This window comes from Conger conger, chromosome 15 (genome assembly GCF_963514075.1).
Source record: "Conger conger chromosome 15, fConCon1.1, whole genome shotgun sequence".
Taxonomy (NCBI): domain Eukaryota; kingdom Metazoa; phylum Chordata; class Actinopteri; order Anguilliformes; family Congridae; genus Conger; species Conger conger.
Genome location: NC_083774.1, coordinates 27,281,267 through 27,298,638, shown reverse-complemented (window position 1 = coordinate 27,298,638; position 17,372 = coordinate 27,281,267). Strand labels below are relative to the sequence as shown.

Sequence of the window (17,372 nt, the reverse complement as noted above, 5' to 3'; positions counted from 1 at the left end):
ACAGTAGAGCTCTAATGATTTTTCAGCTAGTTCTGTGTCAGTTTAACATCTTTGACACTAAAATCTGAAAGATAAGAGAGACAATACAAAATCTTTCCTCTGCCTCTGCATGGCCTCTCCAGTCTCTGATGAAGTGGATATGTCTTTTAGGCCAGCTATATGCCCAAATATGTGTTCAGACCTCTGCTCTTCTCACTATATATGTTACCTCAATCATCTGTAACCATGGCATTGACACAATTGTGAAACTATCAAACATGGAAGCCTGCCTCAAAGACATAAAGGTCCAGATTATTGTAATGTCCTCTTGTCAAAAAGCGTGATACAAATAAAATTGAACTGAATCTCAAGGTCAGCTTAACATAGGAATGCAGCTAAACACTTTATTCTCTCGTCTACTCAGTACAAAAATATAATTTTGAACATTCGTTCCTAAAAAACTTTTATTACATGAAATGTGAAGTTACTTTTGACGGTGAAAAATAAGAAAACTGTCCCCACCTCAGATCAGTGTGTCTGACCACATGTAAACAGGAAGTTCACCTCAGAACATTAAGTCACACATTAAGTTTCTTGGAACGTCATCCACATTCTCCGCAATGTAATGAACTCCGTGATATAATGCAATAACCTGCCATTTTTACAAATGAATATTGCAGAGCTGCCAACTCTCACGCTTTCGGCGTGAGACACACGCATTTGCCTGTTTTCACACGCACATGCAAATGCGTGTGTCTCACGCCGAAAGCGTGAGAGTTGGCAGCTATGATATTGAATAATCAAGCAAAAAAAGCATTTGGAACTGTAGCGGTTGTAACTGCGAGACGAGCTCGTGCTCGATGACGCTGCGTGCAGGGAGCGCGTACGCTCAGACGCGCTGAAATTCAAAGTTTGAAACTGGACAGCGTCATCGGGAACGGTTTGCTGTTTGCTTAGCTAAATAGGTTGTTGCTCAGTTATGATTATACATCCTTTTGGCGATTTCAGATAGGGTGTATTTTCGCTTCGGGACATTGTCGAATTATATTTGCATAAAGATAGAAGATTTAGTCAATTTAGCTGCCTGTCAGTATCTGATTAAATTTGATAACCTTAGCTGGAAAAGCAATTGGTTTACCCCAATTAATATGGATCCTTTTGTGGAGGTAAGTAGCTAGTGAGAGGTTTACTAACGTTAGCTAGCAATATATTTTGCTTCAAAGTTAAAGTTGCCAGCAGGCTAGCTACAAGTTGATAGCTAGCTATGTGGAAAAACAGTATTGCTAACGCTAGTTTTCTTATTCGTGTGGCTAGCGAACTCTAGCTAGTAGATAACGTTATAGTGTGGCTTCCCTCCTTTGTATTTTTGCGTGCTAAGTTAGCTTGCTTGCTAGCTAACGCTGGCACCTAGTAATGTATCAGTGCAGTGCAGCGCTGTTATACTGTTAAATAGTTTACGCCGGCGTAGCTACATAGTGTATAAATTAAACAAAACATTGCTGATAACGTATTTGTAGTGCCGCGAGTTGTCTGCTTGTTTTACTGCGATTGGTTCGGAGCGCTTGCAAACCGACGTGTGAAAATTGTTTTCTAATGTCAGCTCATGCTTGTCACTATGATCCGTCAGGTGGGAACTGGCTTGAACCTGCTTTCTTGAACTTACTCCTTGAGCGCGCCGGCCAACGTTATACCAGACACTTAGCAAATATTTTTCAATCAAATCCTGTCAAAGCTTTCTTTTGACCATACAGTACAAACAAGCGGGCTGCTGTTCAACAGAAACACTGAACACTTCGAAAGTAATGCTCTGACGTCGGGTCAGGCAACACCTGTGACTACCAGGCTTAACCTCGATATTCATTTTATTGGTGCAAATTGACACTGTATTTAAAGATACTGTCCTCCATATCATGGCTTCCTCGTCTCCATGGCTCAATCCTCTCCCTAGCAGTTAGCGGGCCGCACGCAGGCCAGACAGGCGAGCTTGCAGCAGCGGGCTGCACAGAGGGCGAACCCGTCGGCCTGTGAAGGGATGAGTGGGACTCCAGGATCCCTCAAGAGACAGAGAGAGCCCCTGTCAGACAACGGGAACCTCCTGTCCTCTGGTGAGTGACGTGACTGACAGTCTTGTCTGTTTAGGGAATTTATATGCCAGTGGTCTGAAACTCAGTGCCTTGGAGGGTTGTGTTTGTTGATTATATTAATTAATTAGTGTGATTGTTTGCTGAATTGGGGTGACATGTTTGCACACAATGTGTGATTTGTGTTTGTGTAACAACTGTTGCTTAATATTCTGTGCTTTAATACAGCACTCATATAGCTGAACGAGTAATCTGAAGCAATTGAAACGCACACAGCTCTCTGTGGAAATGTTTGAGACCTCTGTTATGCATTACCTGTCTGTGTCTGTGTGGAACCATAGCGGGTCACATGGACAGTCTGAAGCGCCGCTGCCTGGTTCCAGTGGGAGACCAGCACCTGAACCCCTCCCTCCAGTGGGCAGAGTCTCCCCCCAAGCCACGCCCCCGCAGGGCGGAGCTGGAGGCCAAGCCGGACACCCCTGCCATCTCCTCGGTCAAGTCCAGACTGAAGCTGTTAACTGAGAAAAAGGAGGGTAAGAACCAACACGCTCTCTCACACACACTCACGTGGGCCCGAGGGGAGTCTGTGCTCAGCCTATTCCTCTGACCTGGTGAATTCAGTCCAGGTTCGTTGCAATTCAGTCTTTCCCCCAGCAGATGGTGCTGTGCCCTCAGCAGTGGGAGTGACTCCACTGACCCAGAAAAGCCAGCCAGGGTCAGTAGGAGAGGGGGAGAACTGGGCAGAGTTTCACCTAGGTGAGTTGACCCACAATTGCACGCACGCACACACAACTTGCTGACACACTGCTGAAGACACATTCACTCTGGGTTTTCAACAGGGGGGCTTTGGAAGTCCTATAGGGGGTCCCTGCCCAGACCATATGCCATCCTCATGAACTCAAAATGATTTTGCAATGTTACTGGAATGTTTTGTCAATAATATAACATTGACACAACATGACAACCATATTGTGAGAATGTTCTGTGTTAGCTGCGACAACTGCAACATATTTCAAAATATACAGCTTTCTTTCAGTATCACCCTTTGTGATCAGGGTCCCACGGTTGCCTTTGAGCCTGGGTGGGAGTCCCTGGATGAGAAAAGCTTGAAATCCCCTGCTCTAGGGCACGCACTTAACACGTGCGCTCCCTTTCGCACCCACGAATAGCGATCGTGTTTTCGACACGGCGACTGTATTTTAACTGTCGCTCGCCTCGTTTCCAAGGCGACGCGGCGTTTCGCTCCCGAGTGGAGCGGTTTGAACTGGGGCCCCCTGCGGACAGCCCCTCCCTGTCCTCGCCCCGGCCGAACGTCCACTCCGGCTTCGCCCGCGCCATCCAGGAGAGACTGCAGAAAGCAGAGACCCCCAGCACCAGCCGGGCCAAGCGCCTCCGCCAGGTAGGCGTGCCCCCAACCCGGCCGCACCAAGAGCTTACGGTGCAGACCGTAAGTATTTGGACAGTGATACATTTGACTTTTGTTTTCACTCTGTACTCCAGCTAACACAGTTGAAATGAAACTATCGCGATGCGGTTAAAGTGAAGTCTTTCGGCTTTCGTTTACTCCTCCTAATTTCAGGACCTGAACTTTAGTCTGCACTTTAACCACATGGTGATCGTTTTAATTTAAACTGTTTGCTGGAGTACAGAGAGAAAACAAAAAACGTGCCGTTGTCCAAATACTTATCGATTGCATTGTATAACTCTAGCTAGAACAACAATGATGTGAGCATCCACATTCTGTAAATCATCGTTCTGCTATGTTGTCTGCCATTTTGAACATGACACCCTGTGAATTCGGATGGATTTTTGATTGGCCGTCAGTGCTTCAATCGTTAATGCAGCTGGAAAAAATCGCTACGACGATGTAGCTTATCACTGTCGTCGTCATAGTCGTGGTCTGGACTCCGCCGTCCACTTGAGGTCTAATCAATTTTTCTGTCAATTTTTTTGGGGTCCGTGTTCAGGAGCGTGAGCAGGAGCTGCTTCTCCTGAGAGCCCAGCCAATCACGAACAACGCCTGGCTGAAGACGAGCTCCGCTGATAACTCGCTGGTTGAGGTGAGGCACGGGAAGTGTTTGGGCAGTTTGAGGAACCTTGCTCAAGGTTTGAGGCAGTGTTCTTCTTGTGCTCTGTCCTTTTTAAAAGGCTAGTTCACTTTCTAATGTCATTTTAGTTTTTGGAAATGTTTTTAACTCATTTCGCACACATTGTAGTGTTTGTGTGTGAAGAACACTACACATTTGCAGTACAAGACCTTCACTCTAAAGAACTTCCAGATTTACAGGCAATATAGGGGCATTCACAGGTAAATGGGGGGAAAAAAACCCCATAACTGTTTGTACAGCAACATTACTCCTCCAAAGGTTGTGCATGTGTAGCTTACCTTAGTATTACAAAATGATTGCTTTTTTAAAATGATGCTGCTTCATCTTATTTGTTGGTTGAACCACTTCCTATGGCACCTGACATTGCTGTGCAAGTTACTTTGGAATTTACACAAACGGGTTGCCATAAACTTTTGTAAGCGTTGGTAAGATTGTTTCATCACACAAAAACTGTCTGGGCCGATCAAAGGCATTCACAAAAACTGGATACTGTTAAATAGCCCCAGAAAAGTGAACACTCCCTTTAAACATCAAAGGGCTGAGTCACTGCCTGTCCCAGACTGTCTAATGTTTTGCACTGGAATGTGCCGGTTTTCAGTGCATGGATGATGTCACTGTCTTTTCTACACTTCACTGAGCTTGTCTGGTGCATCGTAGCCAATGAAACGCTCTGAGAAAAGTGCAAATCCCTCCTTCTGGTCTCGGTCGGCTCAGCTGCACCAGGCAATATCAATCAAGCACAGAAAACTATTTGAATCCAAAAACGATTACGTATTTCACCCAGTTCTGGTCTAAACGCTCCACCCATCTTGCTTGTCGGCCATGGTTAGACCAGGGCGGGGTTGGTTTGCTGCCGTATGATTATGTGGTTAAAACCTCTCGCCACTTACCCGAGGGTCTCCAAATTCCCCAAAGGTAAGCCTGTCCATGGGCGAATCCTCCCCATTGGCTCCGTGTGTCAGGAGTCGACTGCAGTGGCACCGCCTGCACCTCTGGGACGTGAGTGTGCCTCTTGCACCGTCCGAGGGTTTGCACACCGGTCAAGTGACTGGGGTTTGGTGCTGGCCTCTAAACTTCCTCAATTCTGCACAGGCTTTTCCTCTGATTTACAGATACCTTTAGCATGAGTGAAACCTTTTAGCGCACGCTAAGCTAATGACACAACCATCGATTGGTCCCAAATTAATACCGTAACCTGTCATTGGTTATCTTATTGCTTTGCCATGCTGAAGGTCGTAGTAAACTGGGCACAGAATGCTTTCCCAAAGCTGGGTGTGCACCCCCTCCCCCTTTCAGACAGTTTTGTCTGTCTGCGGTTTGACGCTCAAGCCGCTGTCTGGTTGTAGCTTGTGTGTGTTTGTGTTTGATGGTGGATGGGTCGTGTGTATGACAGACGTCCAGCTCGCAAGCGGAGGATGGCGGTAATGCCACGAGCTGCGACTCGCCGCCTGAGGACAGCGGCGTGGCTGTGACGCCCGCCTTCAACACCACGCCCGCCTTCACCACCACGCCCGCCTTCACCGAGGAGCCCAGCCCTCAGAGAGCACCCGCAGGTGAGACTCGCCAACACACTCCGCCTTACACTAGAGCTGGTTCATTATACCCCTTTCCCACTGTAGAGTTGAACCAGGCTGGCTCATTATACCCCTTTCCCACTGTAGAGCTGAACCAGGCTGGCTCATTATAGCCCTTTCCCACTGTAGAGCTGAACCAGGCTGGCTCATTATAGCCCTTTCCCACTGTAGAGCTGAACCAGGCTGGCTCATTATACCCCTTTCCCACTGTAGAGCTGAACCAGGCTGGCTCATTATACCCCTTTCCCACTGTAGAGCTGATCCAGGCTGGTTCAATATATGCCTGCCCCACTGTAGAGCTGGATCTGGACAGACCTTGAACAGGAAGTGGAGAAAGCTCCTTTAAGCGGGCAGGAAGAGGCTTGGTGTCGGACAGGGGGCAGAGCGGGGAGCGAAGCTTCAGCCAGTGCGGTGTGTTGAGAGGAGCAGGAAGGGTCAGGGCGCCAGAGCCCGGGGTTGCCAGTTTGAGACCGCGCACGTGTTCCTCGACCGCACCGTGGCTGTTTCTATAGCTACGGCGCTTTAAATAAACTCCACGCTGTGTCCTTTCCACCGGGGCCCTTGCTTCAGCCCGCCCACGTGCTGACTGATGATGAATCGGCTCGGAATCTGCAGCATTGGTCTAAAAAGAGTCTCCCTCTCCCTTGGAGAGAGAGCGAGAGAGAGAGAACTCAGCCGCAGTTTCCCAGCATGCTTTGCCCAGCTGCAGCCCGCCGTTTTGGGGCTTTTTCTCTCTCCGCAGACGCCGAGCCCAGTCCCCCAGAGGAGCTCAGCACCTCCAGGATGATCGACCTGATGTTCGAGGGAGTCCTGGACACCACCGAGGAAGTGGAGGAGGAGGAGGAGGAGGAGGAGGAGGACAGACAGGGTGAAGAGGAAGGAACGGAGGGAGAGTATAACGCTGTCACAGAGGCTGATGAGGAGAGGAGAGAGCAGGATGAGAAGAAAGAACAGCAGCAGGAGGAGGGGGAAGGAGAAGGGAGCAGTGAGGATGAGCTGTTGAGCCCCCTGCCCGGCTGCATCCTCTCTCCCCTCAGTAAGGCCGTGGAGGCTGCGGTCACCCCTCTGGTGAGAGACCAGCCGTCTCCTTTCACTGTCTCTGTGGGCGTGGCCTTTCACTGTCTCTGTCTCTGTCTCTGTGGGCGTGGCCTTTCACTGTCTCTGTCTCTGTCTCTGTGGGTGTGGCCTGTCACTGTCACCGTCTCTGTGGGTGTGGCCTTTCACTGTCTCTGTCTCTGTGGGCGTGGCCTTTCACTGTCTCCGTCTCTGTGGGCGTGGCCTGTCACTGTCTCTGTCTCTGTGGGCGTGGCCTTTCACTGTCTCTGTCTCTGTGGGCGTGGCCTTTCACTGTCTCCGTCTCTTTGGGCGTGGCCTTTCACTGTCTCCGTCTCTGTGGGCGTTGCCTTTCACTGTCTGTGGGCGTGGTCTTTCACTGTCTGTCTCTGGGCGTTGCCTTTCACTGTATGTCTCTGTGGGTGTGGCCTTTTGCTGTGTCTGTCTCTGGGTGTGGCCTTTTGCTGTCCCTGTCTCTGTGGGTGTGGCCTTTTGCTGTCCCTGTCTCTGGGTGTGGCCTTTTGCTGTCCCTGTCTCTGTGGGGCCTGTCTGTGTCCTAATGTCAGTGTGTTTGACATCCTAACAGAGACTACCCTCCAACCTTCAGAATGAAGCTCAGCCCAAACTGACCCCTAAAGTGACAAGCTCCCCACCTAAAGTGACTGCACCCCTCTACAGGTAAGAGGTCACACACACACACATGCACATTATTATACCGCAGAGCCACACACATACATGCATTGTTCCTCTGTTCAACAAGAATGGACAGACAGACCGATGGACACACAGTCAGAACTCTTCCAGTTGTCTGTAACTGACGGGTTGTCTGTAACTGACGGGTTGTCTCTCTGACAGCATCGATGCGTACCGCACGCAGCGGCAGCGTTCCCAGAAGCCCGCGCAGAGCCTGACCCCAGCGGGACGCGGCCTGGTGCCTGAGAGGCCCCGTCTCCACCCGCTGCCGTCCGTCAACTCCAAGGAGCGAATCGCGGTGAGCATGCTGGAGAGGTGGGAGGCTCACCTCTCACAGGGGGCGGGACTTAGCTGTGAGTGACAGGCTGTCCTCCCACAGGTGCTGAATGTGGGGGGCGGTGCTTAGCTGTGAGTGACAGACTGTCTTCCCACAGGCGCTGAATGAGGGGGCGGGGCTTAGCTGTGAGTGACAGGCTGTCCTCCCTCAGGCGCTGAATGAGGGGGCGGGGCTTAGCTGTGAGTGACAGGCTGTCTTCCCACAGGCGCTGAATGTGGGGGCGGGGTTTAGCTGTGAGTGACAGGCTGTCCTCCCACAGGTGCTATTTGAGGGGGCGGGGCTTAGCTGTGAGTGACAGGCTGTCTTCCCACAGGCGCTGAATGAGGAGGCGGGCCGTCTGCAGAGCATCATCACTCAGACCCTGCAGGCGCTCAGCTGCTGCACAGACCCCGGCCACGGACAGGGATCGCTGGAGGAGGCAGAGGCTGAGAAACTGCTGCTGGTGTCCTGTGAGTTTCTATACTCGTTTAGAGGAATTATTTGCCTGCATATAGTCACATTACTTTAAAAATAGCTATGCTGTGATGAATAACGAAAATATCTCACTCGCTGTCGCTCTCCCGGCTCCTCCCAGGTGAGAAGCACTCCGCCCTGTTGGGGGAGGTGTCCCGGCTGAGGGAGGAGGGAGGGACCGGAGGCTCCGCCCCACATGACCCCACCCAGGCCCCCTGCAACGGCACGGTCACCATCGGCAACGTCAAGCTGCCCCTCAAAAAGGATTTTGTCAGTTCCGCCCGCTCACACTACGGTAGGGTCCGGTCTGGTACAGGAAGTGAGGTCGTAGTGCTCCCACACAGGAAGTGACCTCAGACCTGCTCTCTCTCGCCCCTCCCTCCGCAGGCCAGCCCACTCACTACTTCTTTGTCCTGATTCGCTACGGAGTCCACGACATCGTGGCCACGCCCCTGGCCACAGCGGGCGACGCCCTGAACGGGGACACCATCTCCTTCCCCACCTCCATCACCCTGTAAGTTGCCATGGCGGCAGCGTCTCGGCTTCTAAGATCTTGTCCACTGTTTCTGTCCCTCTTGTGCACCCTATATCACTTTTTTTTTTTTTTTTACTTACGATGGTTAGAACTGCTCTTTAAATGTGTATTTTGCTATTTATGGATTTGGTGCTTTTCACTTGTGGAGGCGCTTGTAAGGCAGTTTGGATTAAAAGTGTCTGCCAAATGACTAAAATATGTAATGTAAGATGTTTAGTGTGTGTTACCTAGAGATGTGTCTCGCGCACCTCAAATTTGTTCTGCATTCCTCTCCTTTTCAGACGGGATATTCCCTCCAACTTTGAGATCGACGTGGAGGTCTTCAGTCTGGTGAGAAGGGTTTTCCCTGAGGGATTCTGAGTCTCACTTACAGCAGGGCGGCCTGTAGTGTAGTGGTTAGGGTAAATGACTAGGACACGCAAGATCGGTGGTTCTAATCCCGGTGTAGCCACAATAAGATCCGCACAGCCGTCGGGCCCTTGAGCAAGGGCCTTAACCCTGCATTGCTCCAGGGGAGGATTGTCTCCTGCTTCGTCTAATCAACTGTACGTCACTCTGGATAAGAGCGTCTGCCAAATGCCAGTAATGACTGACTGTGTTCGTATTCCTTTGTGATAGTTTCATTATGACAGACTCCAGATTGACTGCCTAATTGTCCATTTGATGAGCATGATTATAACCACGTTTAACCACGGTGCGGTTATGTTTTGATTATGGCAGTGATTGGGAGAATCTGGTTGCGGTTTTGGTGACTAATGACGTTTTCCCCGTGTCTTTCTCAGTCCCACCGCCCGGGGAATAACCTGAACACTGTGCGCCGCTCAACGAAGTCCAAGGTACAGAAACGCTCCGCAGGTCCCACGTGTGGCGCGTGCTAGCGTGCGCGCAGCACCATGCGGAAATCTATTAATGGTTCTCCATGAAGTGTTAGCTTTGAACTGTTCTGTTTGGTTTCTGCCAGGTCACTCCAAAGAAGTTCCTGAACACCATTACGGTGAGTAAAACCCGCTTATTGACACCGATCCCCTGTTGCCCTCGCTTCACACTCATTGGACGGCGTCGTTCATGCATTTCCAACATTAAAACCTTCATCGCGCTTGTGCTTTTTACTAATGACGCATTTTCATTTTTAACAGAGAACCAACCACAGCCTGACATGTGAGTCAACCTTTACCGTTGCTATCAGTGTTAGTTCAGTTTGTGGCTTTACCAAGCGCTGGCTGTCTCTGACCTGGGAAGGAGTGTTTTGATTGGCTCTCTCCTCATCCCCCTCCTCAGCCGCCACCCTGTCCGCCGTGGGTCCCCGCAGGTCCAGTAACTTCACCCTGGTGGGCTGCCACAGGATCACCCTGCAGTCCCTAGGACAGAGCAAGTTCCCCCTGGACAAGGTAGAGCTGGAGCTCATCAAAACTACTCCACCTGACCTACACTGCACATTCGCATCGCTAAACCTAACCTATAATACAGCTGTCATACCTGACCTACACCGCACTTTGACACCTAAAACTCACCAATAATATTGCCCTCATATACCTTACCTGCATCATTCATGTATCAAAATACCGGGGAGGACTTTTACTTTCTGAACCTGGGTTTTCCACCTCTGAACGCAGCTCCTGTGCTACTGTAATGTGTGTATACTACTGTAAAATACTGTAGTTGAGCCCTGCAGCTTTCTCTCCTCCCTCTGCTTCAGATGAAGTTTGAGGGGAAAGTGCGGAAGCTCCTGGGAGATGAGTTTCAGGAGAAGGTGAGTCTCTGTTTGAGTCGCGCCCCACTGTCGTTGTGCTGGTGTAATTGACGGATAATGCAGACGTTAAGTTTAGTTATCCAGGGAGTCGGGGAGGCTCCAGGCTTTATTAAATGGCTGACGGGTGCTGGTGCCCATGGTGTTTTGCAGGTGCCCTTCCTGTCTCCTCTGGAGGGAAACATCTTCCTGCAGCTGGACTGTGAGGGCCACTGCCACGTCCAGCACAGCGGCTTCCTGGTGTGTGTCTGTCTGTCTGTTCATGTGTCTCTGTCTGTTTGTTGGTCTGTTGGTGTCTTTGTGTGTCTGTCTCCGTGTGTGTGTGTGCATGCGTGTGTCTGTGTCTCTGTGCGTGCGTGTGCGTGCCTGGCTGGACGGCTGTGAGCGCACACTGAAATGGGGTCTGGGACCTTTGCGGCCTTCCGTTAGTGTTGACGGTGCGTTGGCTCGGCTCTCTTGCAGACGATGTTTGAGAGTGTGAGCGGGTTCGGGGCGTGGCACCGCCGCTGGTTCTGCCTGGACGGCAGCAGACTGTCTTACTGGAGCTACCCTGGGGACGAGCACAGCAAGGTGAGCACAGCAGAGCAGGGCGTGAACCCCTGTGTGCCTGCCAACATTAACCCCATGAGTGTGGGGGTTTTTGCATTCTGCTATTTTCATGGTGCAATTTTCAATCACTGTGGTAACGAGTTACTGTTTGAATGCATTAAAACTCACAGGTTTATTTGTGTAACCTATTCTAAGAGGCCTCTGCTTTAGCGACAACAGTCTTTTATTTAGTAATATGTGAGTGGCAAAGCAAGCATGGGGGACCTCGCCTTCTCTGCATTTTGTTAGAAATGGGGCGATACTTCAGGGATTAACCTCTACTTATTTCATTATTCATCCGCCTACAACCCCACTCCCTATACAAAATTGTATTTATCTTAATTTCCCTCAATCTGGGATGCCATAGTGGCACATTCCTGTGTTTGTCATTGACAATGTTCTGAGAGGAGCCTGCTGGGGGTTCCTTCCCACAGACAAAATGGCTGCCCACTTGCATTGGATTTTAGCATAAGAAATGATACCCCGTCAAACCTTTACGATGGTTACATTGCCTTATTTGTCTTAAGCTGCCCCTTTCCTGTGACGTTACTAACCAAGCCCCCTCCCCTGACTTCTCCCTCCTCCCCTGCACTTCCCCCTCCAGACACCAGAGGGCAGCATCTCTCTGCTGGCTGGCAGCGACTGTGTGCAGCTGGTGAGCAGGAACTCCTGTGCCCGCCCGCACACCTTTGAGCTGGCCAGCACCGTGCAGCAGGGCAGCGACAACATGCTGAACAAGTAAGACCCTCACAGAGTTTCACTTTGACCTGGAACATCCTGCAAGCCACTCTACAGGAAACTGAATTAGACTCCAAATCACCCATGGGGCGGCCTGTAGCGTAGTGGTTAAGGTAAATGACTGGGACACGCAAGGTCGCTGGTTCTAATCCCGGTGTAGCCACAATAAGATCCGCACAGCCGTTGGGCACTTGAGCAAGGCCCATAACCTTGCATTGCTCCAGGGAAGGATTCTCTCCTGCTTAGTCTAATCAACTGTACGTTGCTCTGGATAAGAGCGTCTGCCAAATGCCAATAATGTAATGTAATGTAATGCACCTTGCAATTGGACCCAAATAATGTTTGTTTTTTTAACGCTCAAAGCTTTGAAGACCAAATAGGTAGATGTATGTGCCTGTATTCATTATCTTTACTTTAATTAGTGTAAGTGTTTGCACGTGACACATCCCTCTTGCATATTTTTTGTCAGACTGCACTAATTGTTTAGATAAAGGAAGGTGTGGCTCTCATTCAAGTGTAACTAGAGTCAGAGAAGTGATGTAGTTTTTAAAATACAGTAGGGCAGCAGCAATTGTTTGGCACGAGAGTGACTGTGTAAGACTGTGTGTGCGTGTGCGCGTGTGTGTGCGCGTGTGTGTGTATAACGGGCTTTGCGTGCGTGTGTGTGTATATAACAGGCTTTGCGCGCGTGTGTGTATAACAGGCTTTGCGTGCGTGTGTGTGTATATAACAGGCTTTGCGCGCGTGTGTGTATAACAGGCTTTGCGCGCGTGTGTGTATAACAGGCTTTGCGCGCGTGTGTGTATAACAGGCTTTGCGCGCGTGTGTGCTGCAGGCGCTGGTTGTCTGCTGACACGCGGGAGGAGAGGCAGCAGTGGATGGAGAAGCTGAGCCAGGCCCTGCTGGACCTCCACACCTGGAGCTCCCCTTCCAGAACCCCCGAGGCCCACACCTACAGCAGGCAGCCCCAGGAGAGTGTGCTGTAGCCAGCTCCGACTCATTCCTCTCCCTCATTCCTCCCCCTCTTTCCCCATCCTCTGCACCAGTGTGTCCCACCTTCCCAATCCTGGGGACACTGTGCAGTGCATTTATACTATAAGGGGTACTATAGGGACATTTTTATTACTGGACTACTACATTACTGCTGCAGGGCTATACTAATAACACTGCAGGGCTACCCTCTATTAGCCTGCTCTACATTACTACTATCAGTCTACTCTACATTAGTCTGGAATACACTAATAATACTACAGTCCTAATCTCATACATCCTGCATCCCGCTACATTCATCTGGACGACACCAATCTGCTAGAATAGACTAAAGTATGAGCAGAGGCCTGGTCTCTGTTAAATATTGACTAGAGTGCATTACAGTCCGTAATAATGACAGTATTTATATTGCACCTTTCACAGCCTCAAAGCACTTTACAGTCACAGAAGCTCATCTCCATGAACCACCATTGTGATTAAGGGCAGCCATTTTGTGCCAAAACTCAGCAACCTTCAATGTGTAGCCCCCTCACCAGGGTGATTAAGGGCAGCCATTTTGTGCCAAAACTCTTACCACAAATCAGCTGGATTGGAGAGGGAGGAATGCTAAGCTAATTAAGCGTAATGGATGATTGGGTTGACTATACTGAGTCAGACAGGACACTCTTTACAATAAGTGCCGATGTCCCTAGAGTCAGGACCTCGTAGCCAGTCCATAAGACTGAATCTACAGGCTCGCACTCAATTAATATTACTGGACTACTCCATGGTATATTACTAATGTATGGTACATTTATAATTTATAACACTGTCCAAGGAGATCAAGGTACATATTCCATCAGATGTGGATGATCATCCACACAACTTCAACTTTAGGACTGGTGTCAACTGTTAGGTTGCCCAGAAGCCCCTGGGGCTGGAGCTACCGTCCGATTTGTTGGAGCATGAGGGTGGTGAGACTGTAGGGTTATATGCTCTGGTTTCTAGGGTCTGTACAAATATATTTAATGGCAAAAGGTGTGTTTGATGGTAAAACAATTGCAATAATAAGCGTGTGTGTGCACTTGTGGCTCGTACTCCTATACTTGCAATGGAGTTATATTTACATTTAATGAGTGAGCTGTGACAGAAATTACTGTTAGTTCTGTTTGCATGTATGGGTGGGGGGGGTTATTAATGTTTAAGAATAATCAGTTTTAGTTTGTATTCAAGGTTTTTAGTTTTATTTTACAAAATCAAATGGCAGTTCCTGCAGGTTTCTTCTCCAGTTTTGCTGCTGCACTCTCACAGAAGAGTGAGGAGGATGATGAAGGCGATCATCCGGAGATGAAGGGTACCGTTGCACTACCCCGGGGTGTGTAACATCGGGAGATGAATGACTGGTTGCTATGGCAATGTAGTATTCTCCTTGGAATTCCGCGTTTCATTTCAGATATTGTGAAATACTGAAATACTAGTTGTGCTGTTGACCATGCGCTGTCAAGCATAGACATGAACATTCAATGATTTAAGTGTGTGGAGACATTGAATGGGAAAATGTATTTGTAATTGTTGAGGATAATTTGTTAGCAAGCTAACATTTATCATTTATTTAAAAGCTTGCTGGATTAACAAAAGCAATATTTCTTGTGTTAATTGTTAACAAGCTAGTTACCTGTATAATTCAATTCTAATACTTTTAGGCTCATTTTAAATTGGTTAGAGCTTTATTTTCATTGTTTAGTTTGTGGCATATTAAAAGGTATCAGAATTTACTGGTTAGATGTTAGATTGTCATTCATATATTTAGCTTGTTAGGTAGAACTAGGTAGATTTAGCTTGTGATTGGCAGCTGCCGAACTGTTCTAGAATTCCGAGGGAAAGGCTGCATCACCATGGAAACATTAAATGATGTCATTCCAATCCCATTGTCATTCACCCCGACTGTTTTAAACATGACGTAATGAAGGAGTTCCGATAGCATTCAGGAAGGCACTGCAGTCCTATTCCGGGCTCTGTTGGGATCCTATTGGCTGTATTTCCAGCACTGCCAGGCATCTGCTCCACCTGAGCACTTATGCATTGGGTCTAATGAATTCCTGCCGTAGTTACCCAATGGCACAACTCCTTGCCAGCAACTTCCACAGGCCCAGGAAACCTGCAGGACTACTGCGCTGTAGAGCCGCGGCTCCCAAACTGGCAGGACCCAACGGTTGCTTCCGGAAGGGGTTGTGGGAGGTATCTGATACTTGTGAAGAAAAATAACTAATGTTAGTTATTTAGCTGACGACTTTAACCAATGCGACTTACAGTCGATTAGACTAAGCTGGGGTTAAGGGCCTTGCTCAAGGGCCTTGCTCAAGGGCCCAACAGCTGTGCGGATGTTATCGTGGCTACACCCGGGATCTGAACCACCAACCGTCTGCATTCCAGTTATCTACCTTAGCCTCTAAGCTACAGACCGCCCCAATTTCACATTGACATTTAAATACGTCAAATTGAACACTGCGGTTAATTTGGACGTGAAAAAATGCTTCGCTCCATTCAAGCAATGTCAGGTTAGGTTTTAATACAGTACATACGTTTGCTCCTGAAGTGGCCCTTTGGCCCTGAAAGTTTGGGAACCGCTTCTCTACAGCTATGATTGCATGTATGTATATGTGTTCGCTGTTCCTATTTACAGGCAAATAATTTAGGGCTATAGCTGGCATATGTCGGTGTGAAGCTAATTACACCGCTCCTGTCTGGGTCCTGCCTATTTCTATTTTATATCGACAGAAATCTTTTATTATCTGTGTCTGTTTTTGGGTCTTGTGGAAGTCCATGACGTCTGTGCAGAAGTCTGTGAACACGCAAAATTAAAAAAATAAACACGGCTTTGACCGGCGCTGTTCTGTTGGCTCAGTTTGTACCTCCTGACCCCAATTACGTAATTGTTTTGGATTCCGACGCTTTTCTGGGCTCGCTTGATCTCTTAATTCCATTTGAGCCGAACCCAGAGGACAAGATGGCTGGGTTTGCACTTTTTGAGGGTATTTGGGTTCCAATGCAACCCAAGCTCAGTAAAGTCTATTGAATCCAAAACTATTACCTGTTTCACCCAAGTCTGTTCCTAATATGTTAAACTCACACTGGGTTGGCAGCATGTTGTGTCTGTGGAAATGAAACTGATGCAGGCCAGATGTGTACCAGAGGCCTTGCTTAGTAATATTGTTATAAAGGGTGGTGCTGGCCAGGCCTGGTGAAACCACAGGGACAGGTGATGTAATGGTATCCATTCCCAACCCGTTTAAATGGTAGTGTGTGCCACCATTTTGAGGGTCTCGCCTGCAACTTACTCTCAAGTAATCATTGATAATTTGGATATTTGATATTTAGAGCTAATGTTATGAAGTTACAATAAAGGGACTACTATTTGTGTCCCTGCTATGTTGTGGAGAAATTAGGACCTCATTTGAAATGAGGTCTTCATTTATGGGGCGTCATCTGACTGTGGGTGGGTGGGTGGGTGGGTGGGTGTGGAAGAGAGAGTGATGTTGCATTTCTCTCTGATGCACAGATGCTATGGGGCTGTTCTCCAGAAAGCTAGTGTTCCTTGTGCCCATCCACCCTGCACAATATTGGGCAGAAATAATTCAAGGAAAGACTTTCTTTTTTTTACCAAATTGCAGAAATCATAATTGCATAAATTGAATTGCCAGGCTGAACAAAAAATGAGCACGCGCTTGTTAAAATTTAATTTGATTAAACATTTTAGCAATAACTTCTCCTGTAAGCCAGGCCCTGGTTCTCCCTTTCATATGAACAATTGTGTTTGCAGGTTTTCATTTCATTTACTGCATGTGAATAATGGCAATAGAAACTGGAAGAAGCTGCTTTTGTGGATGTGTTCTGGCTGCCAGCACAAGGTACTTGCACCCCTCCAGTTCAGCTGAGTCCCCCAGAACCTTTCCAGCAGGCCTCCGAAGCATAACATCTACTGAAAGGTGCACTCTCTTAATTCAAAGCTCATTCCAGGAGGATGGGTATGCTAGTTTCTGTGGGTGACATGAAGGACCTCTAGGGTCTTTCTGCGCACTTTTCCCTGGTTATGGGTATGCACTCTGTTGTACGTTGCTCTGGGTAAGAGAGCCTGCCAAATGCCTGTAGTGTAATGTCATTTGGCTGTACTCTAAGCCACACCCTCATGTCTCTGGGGGCTGGGACAACACCTGCTTTCTGGTGAGAAGTGCCCCCTGCTGGCCACTGTGGTGTAACTACAAACAGCCTGAGAAATGGGCTCAAAAATTGACATTCCTGTGTTACCAGAGGTATTGCAGTTTATTTAGCATCTGCTGCTGAAAAGCTAATTTCCCCATTGAAGTCCATTCAAAAATGAATTTACCCTGGTGAAATTACACTATTTTGGACAGTACTCTTCATCTTTCTCCACACCAAACTAATTACTGTCCAGGCACCTGTCTGAGCCAGACCAAGGATAAAATTAGATTCTAATTAGATTCCTTCAAGTTTAGGTA

The 17,372-nt window shown here is 48.5% G+C and overlaps 1 protein-coding gene across 4 annotated transcripts; it reads left to right on the top strand.

The window, feature by feature from the left end:
• The first annotated feature begins 895 nt into the window (after window positions 1-895).
• anln2 (anillin, actin binding protein 2) lies at window positions 896-15,742 on the top strand. 4 transcript variants are annotated; one of them, XM_061222788.1, is made up of 24 exons: window positions 896-1,145; window positions 1,931-2,084; window positions 2,402-2,593; window positions 2,715-2,816; window positions 3,287-3,459; window positions 4,028-4,120; window positions 5,084-5,167; window positions 5,562-5,721; window positions 6,485-6,810; window positions 7,382-7,473; window positions 7,651-7,786; window positions 8,139-8,274; window positions 8,400-8,573; window positions 8,666-8,792; window positions 9,095-9,143; window positions 9,596-9,649; window positions 9,775-9,807; window positions 9,950-9,971; window positions 10,092-10,201; window positions 10,510-10,563; window positions 10,714-10,800; window positions 11,023-11,130; window positions 11,753-11,886; window positions 12,722-15,742. In XM_061222788.1, exons 1-24 carry the CDS (start codon window positions 1,128-1,130, stop codon window positions 12,870-12,872), a joined length of 2,769 nt encoding a protein of 922 aa, XP_061078772.1. In that variant the 5' UTR covers window positions 896-1,127; the 3' UTR covers window positions 12,873-15,742. The 4 variants fall into 4 exon arrangements, with proteins under 4 accessions (XP_061078772.1, XP_061078771.1, XP_061078770.1 ...); XM_061222787.1 differs by having other exon boundaries at window positions 1,928-2,084; window positions 2,718-2,816; XM_061222786.1 differs by having other exon boundaries at window positions 1,928-2,084.
• Window positions 15,743-17,372: the final 1,630 nt, after the last annotated feature.

Coding starts and splice junctions, on each gene's coding strand:
- anln2 (XM_061222786.1), top strand. Junction 2,085..2,401: donor CGGGAACCTCCTGTCCTCTG/GTGAGTGACGTG, acceptor GTGGAACCATAG/CGGGTCACATGGACAGTCTG. Junction 8,574..8,665: donor TTCCGCCCGCTCACACTACG/GTAGGGTCCGGT, acceptor CTCCCTCCGCAG/GCCAGCCCACTCACTACTTC.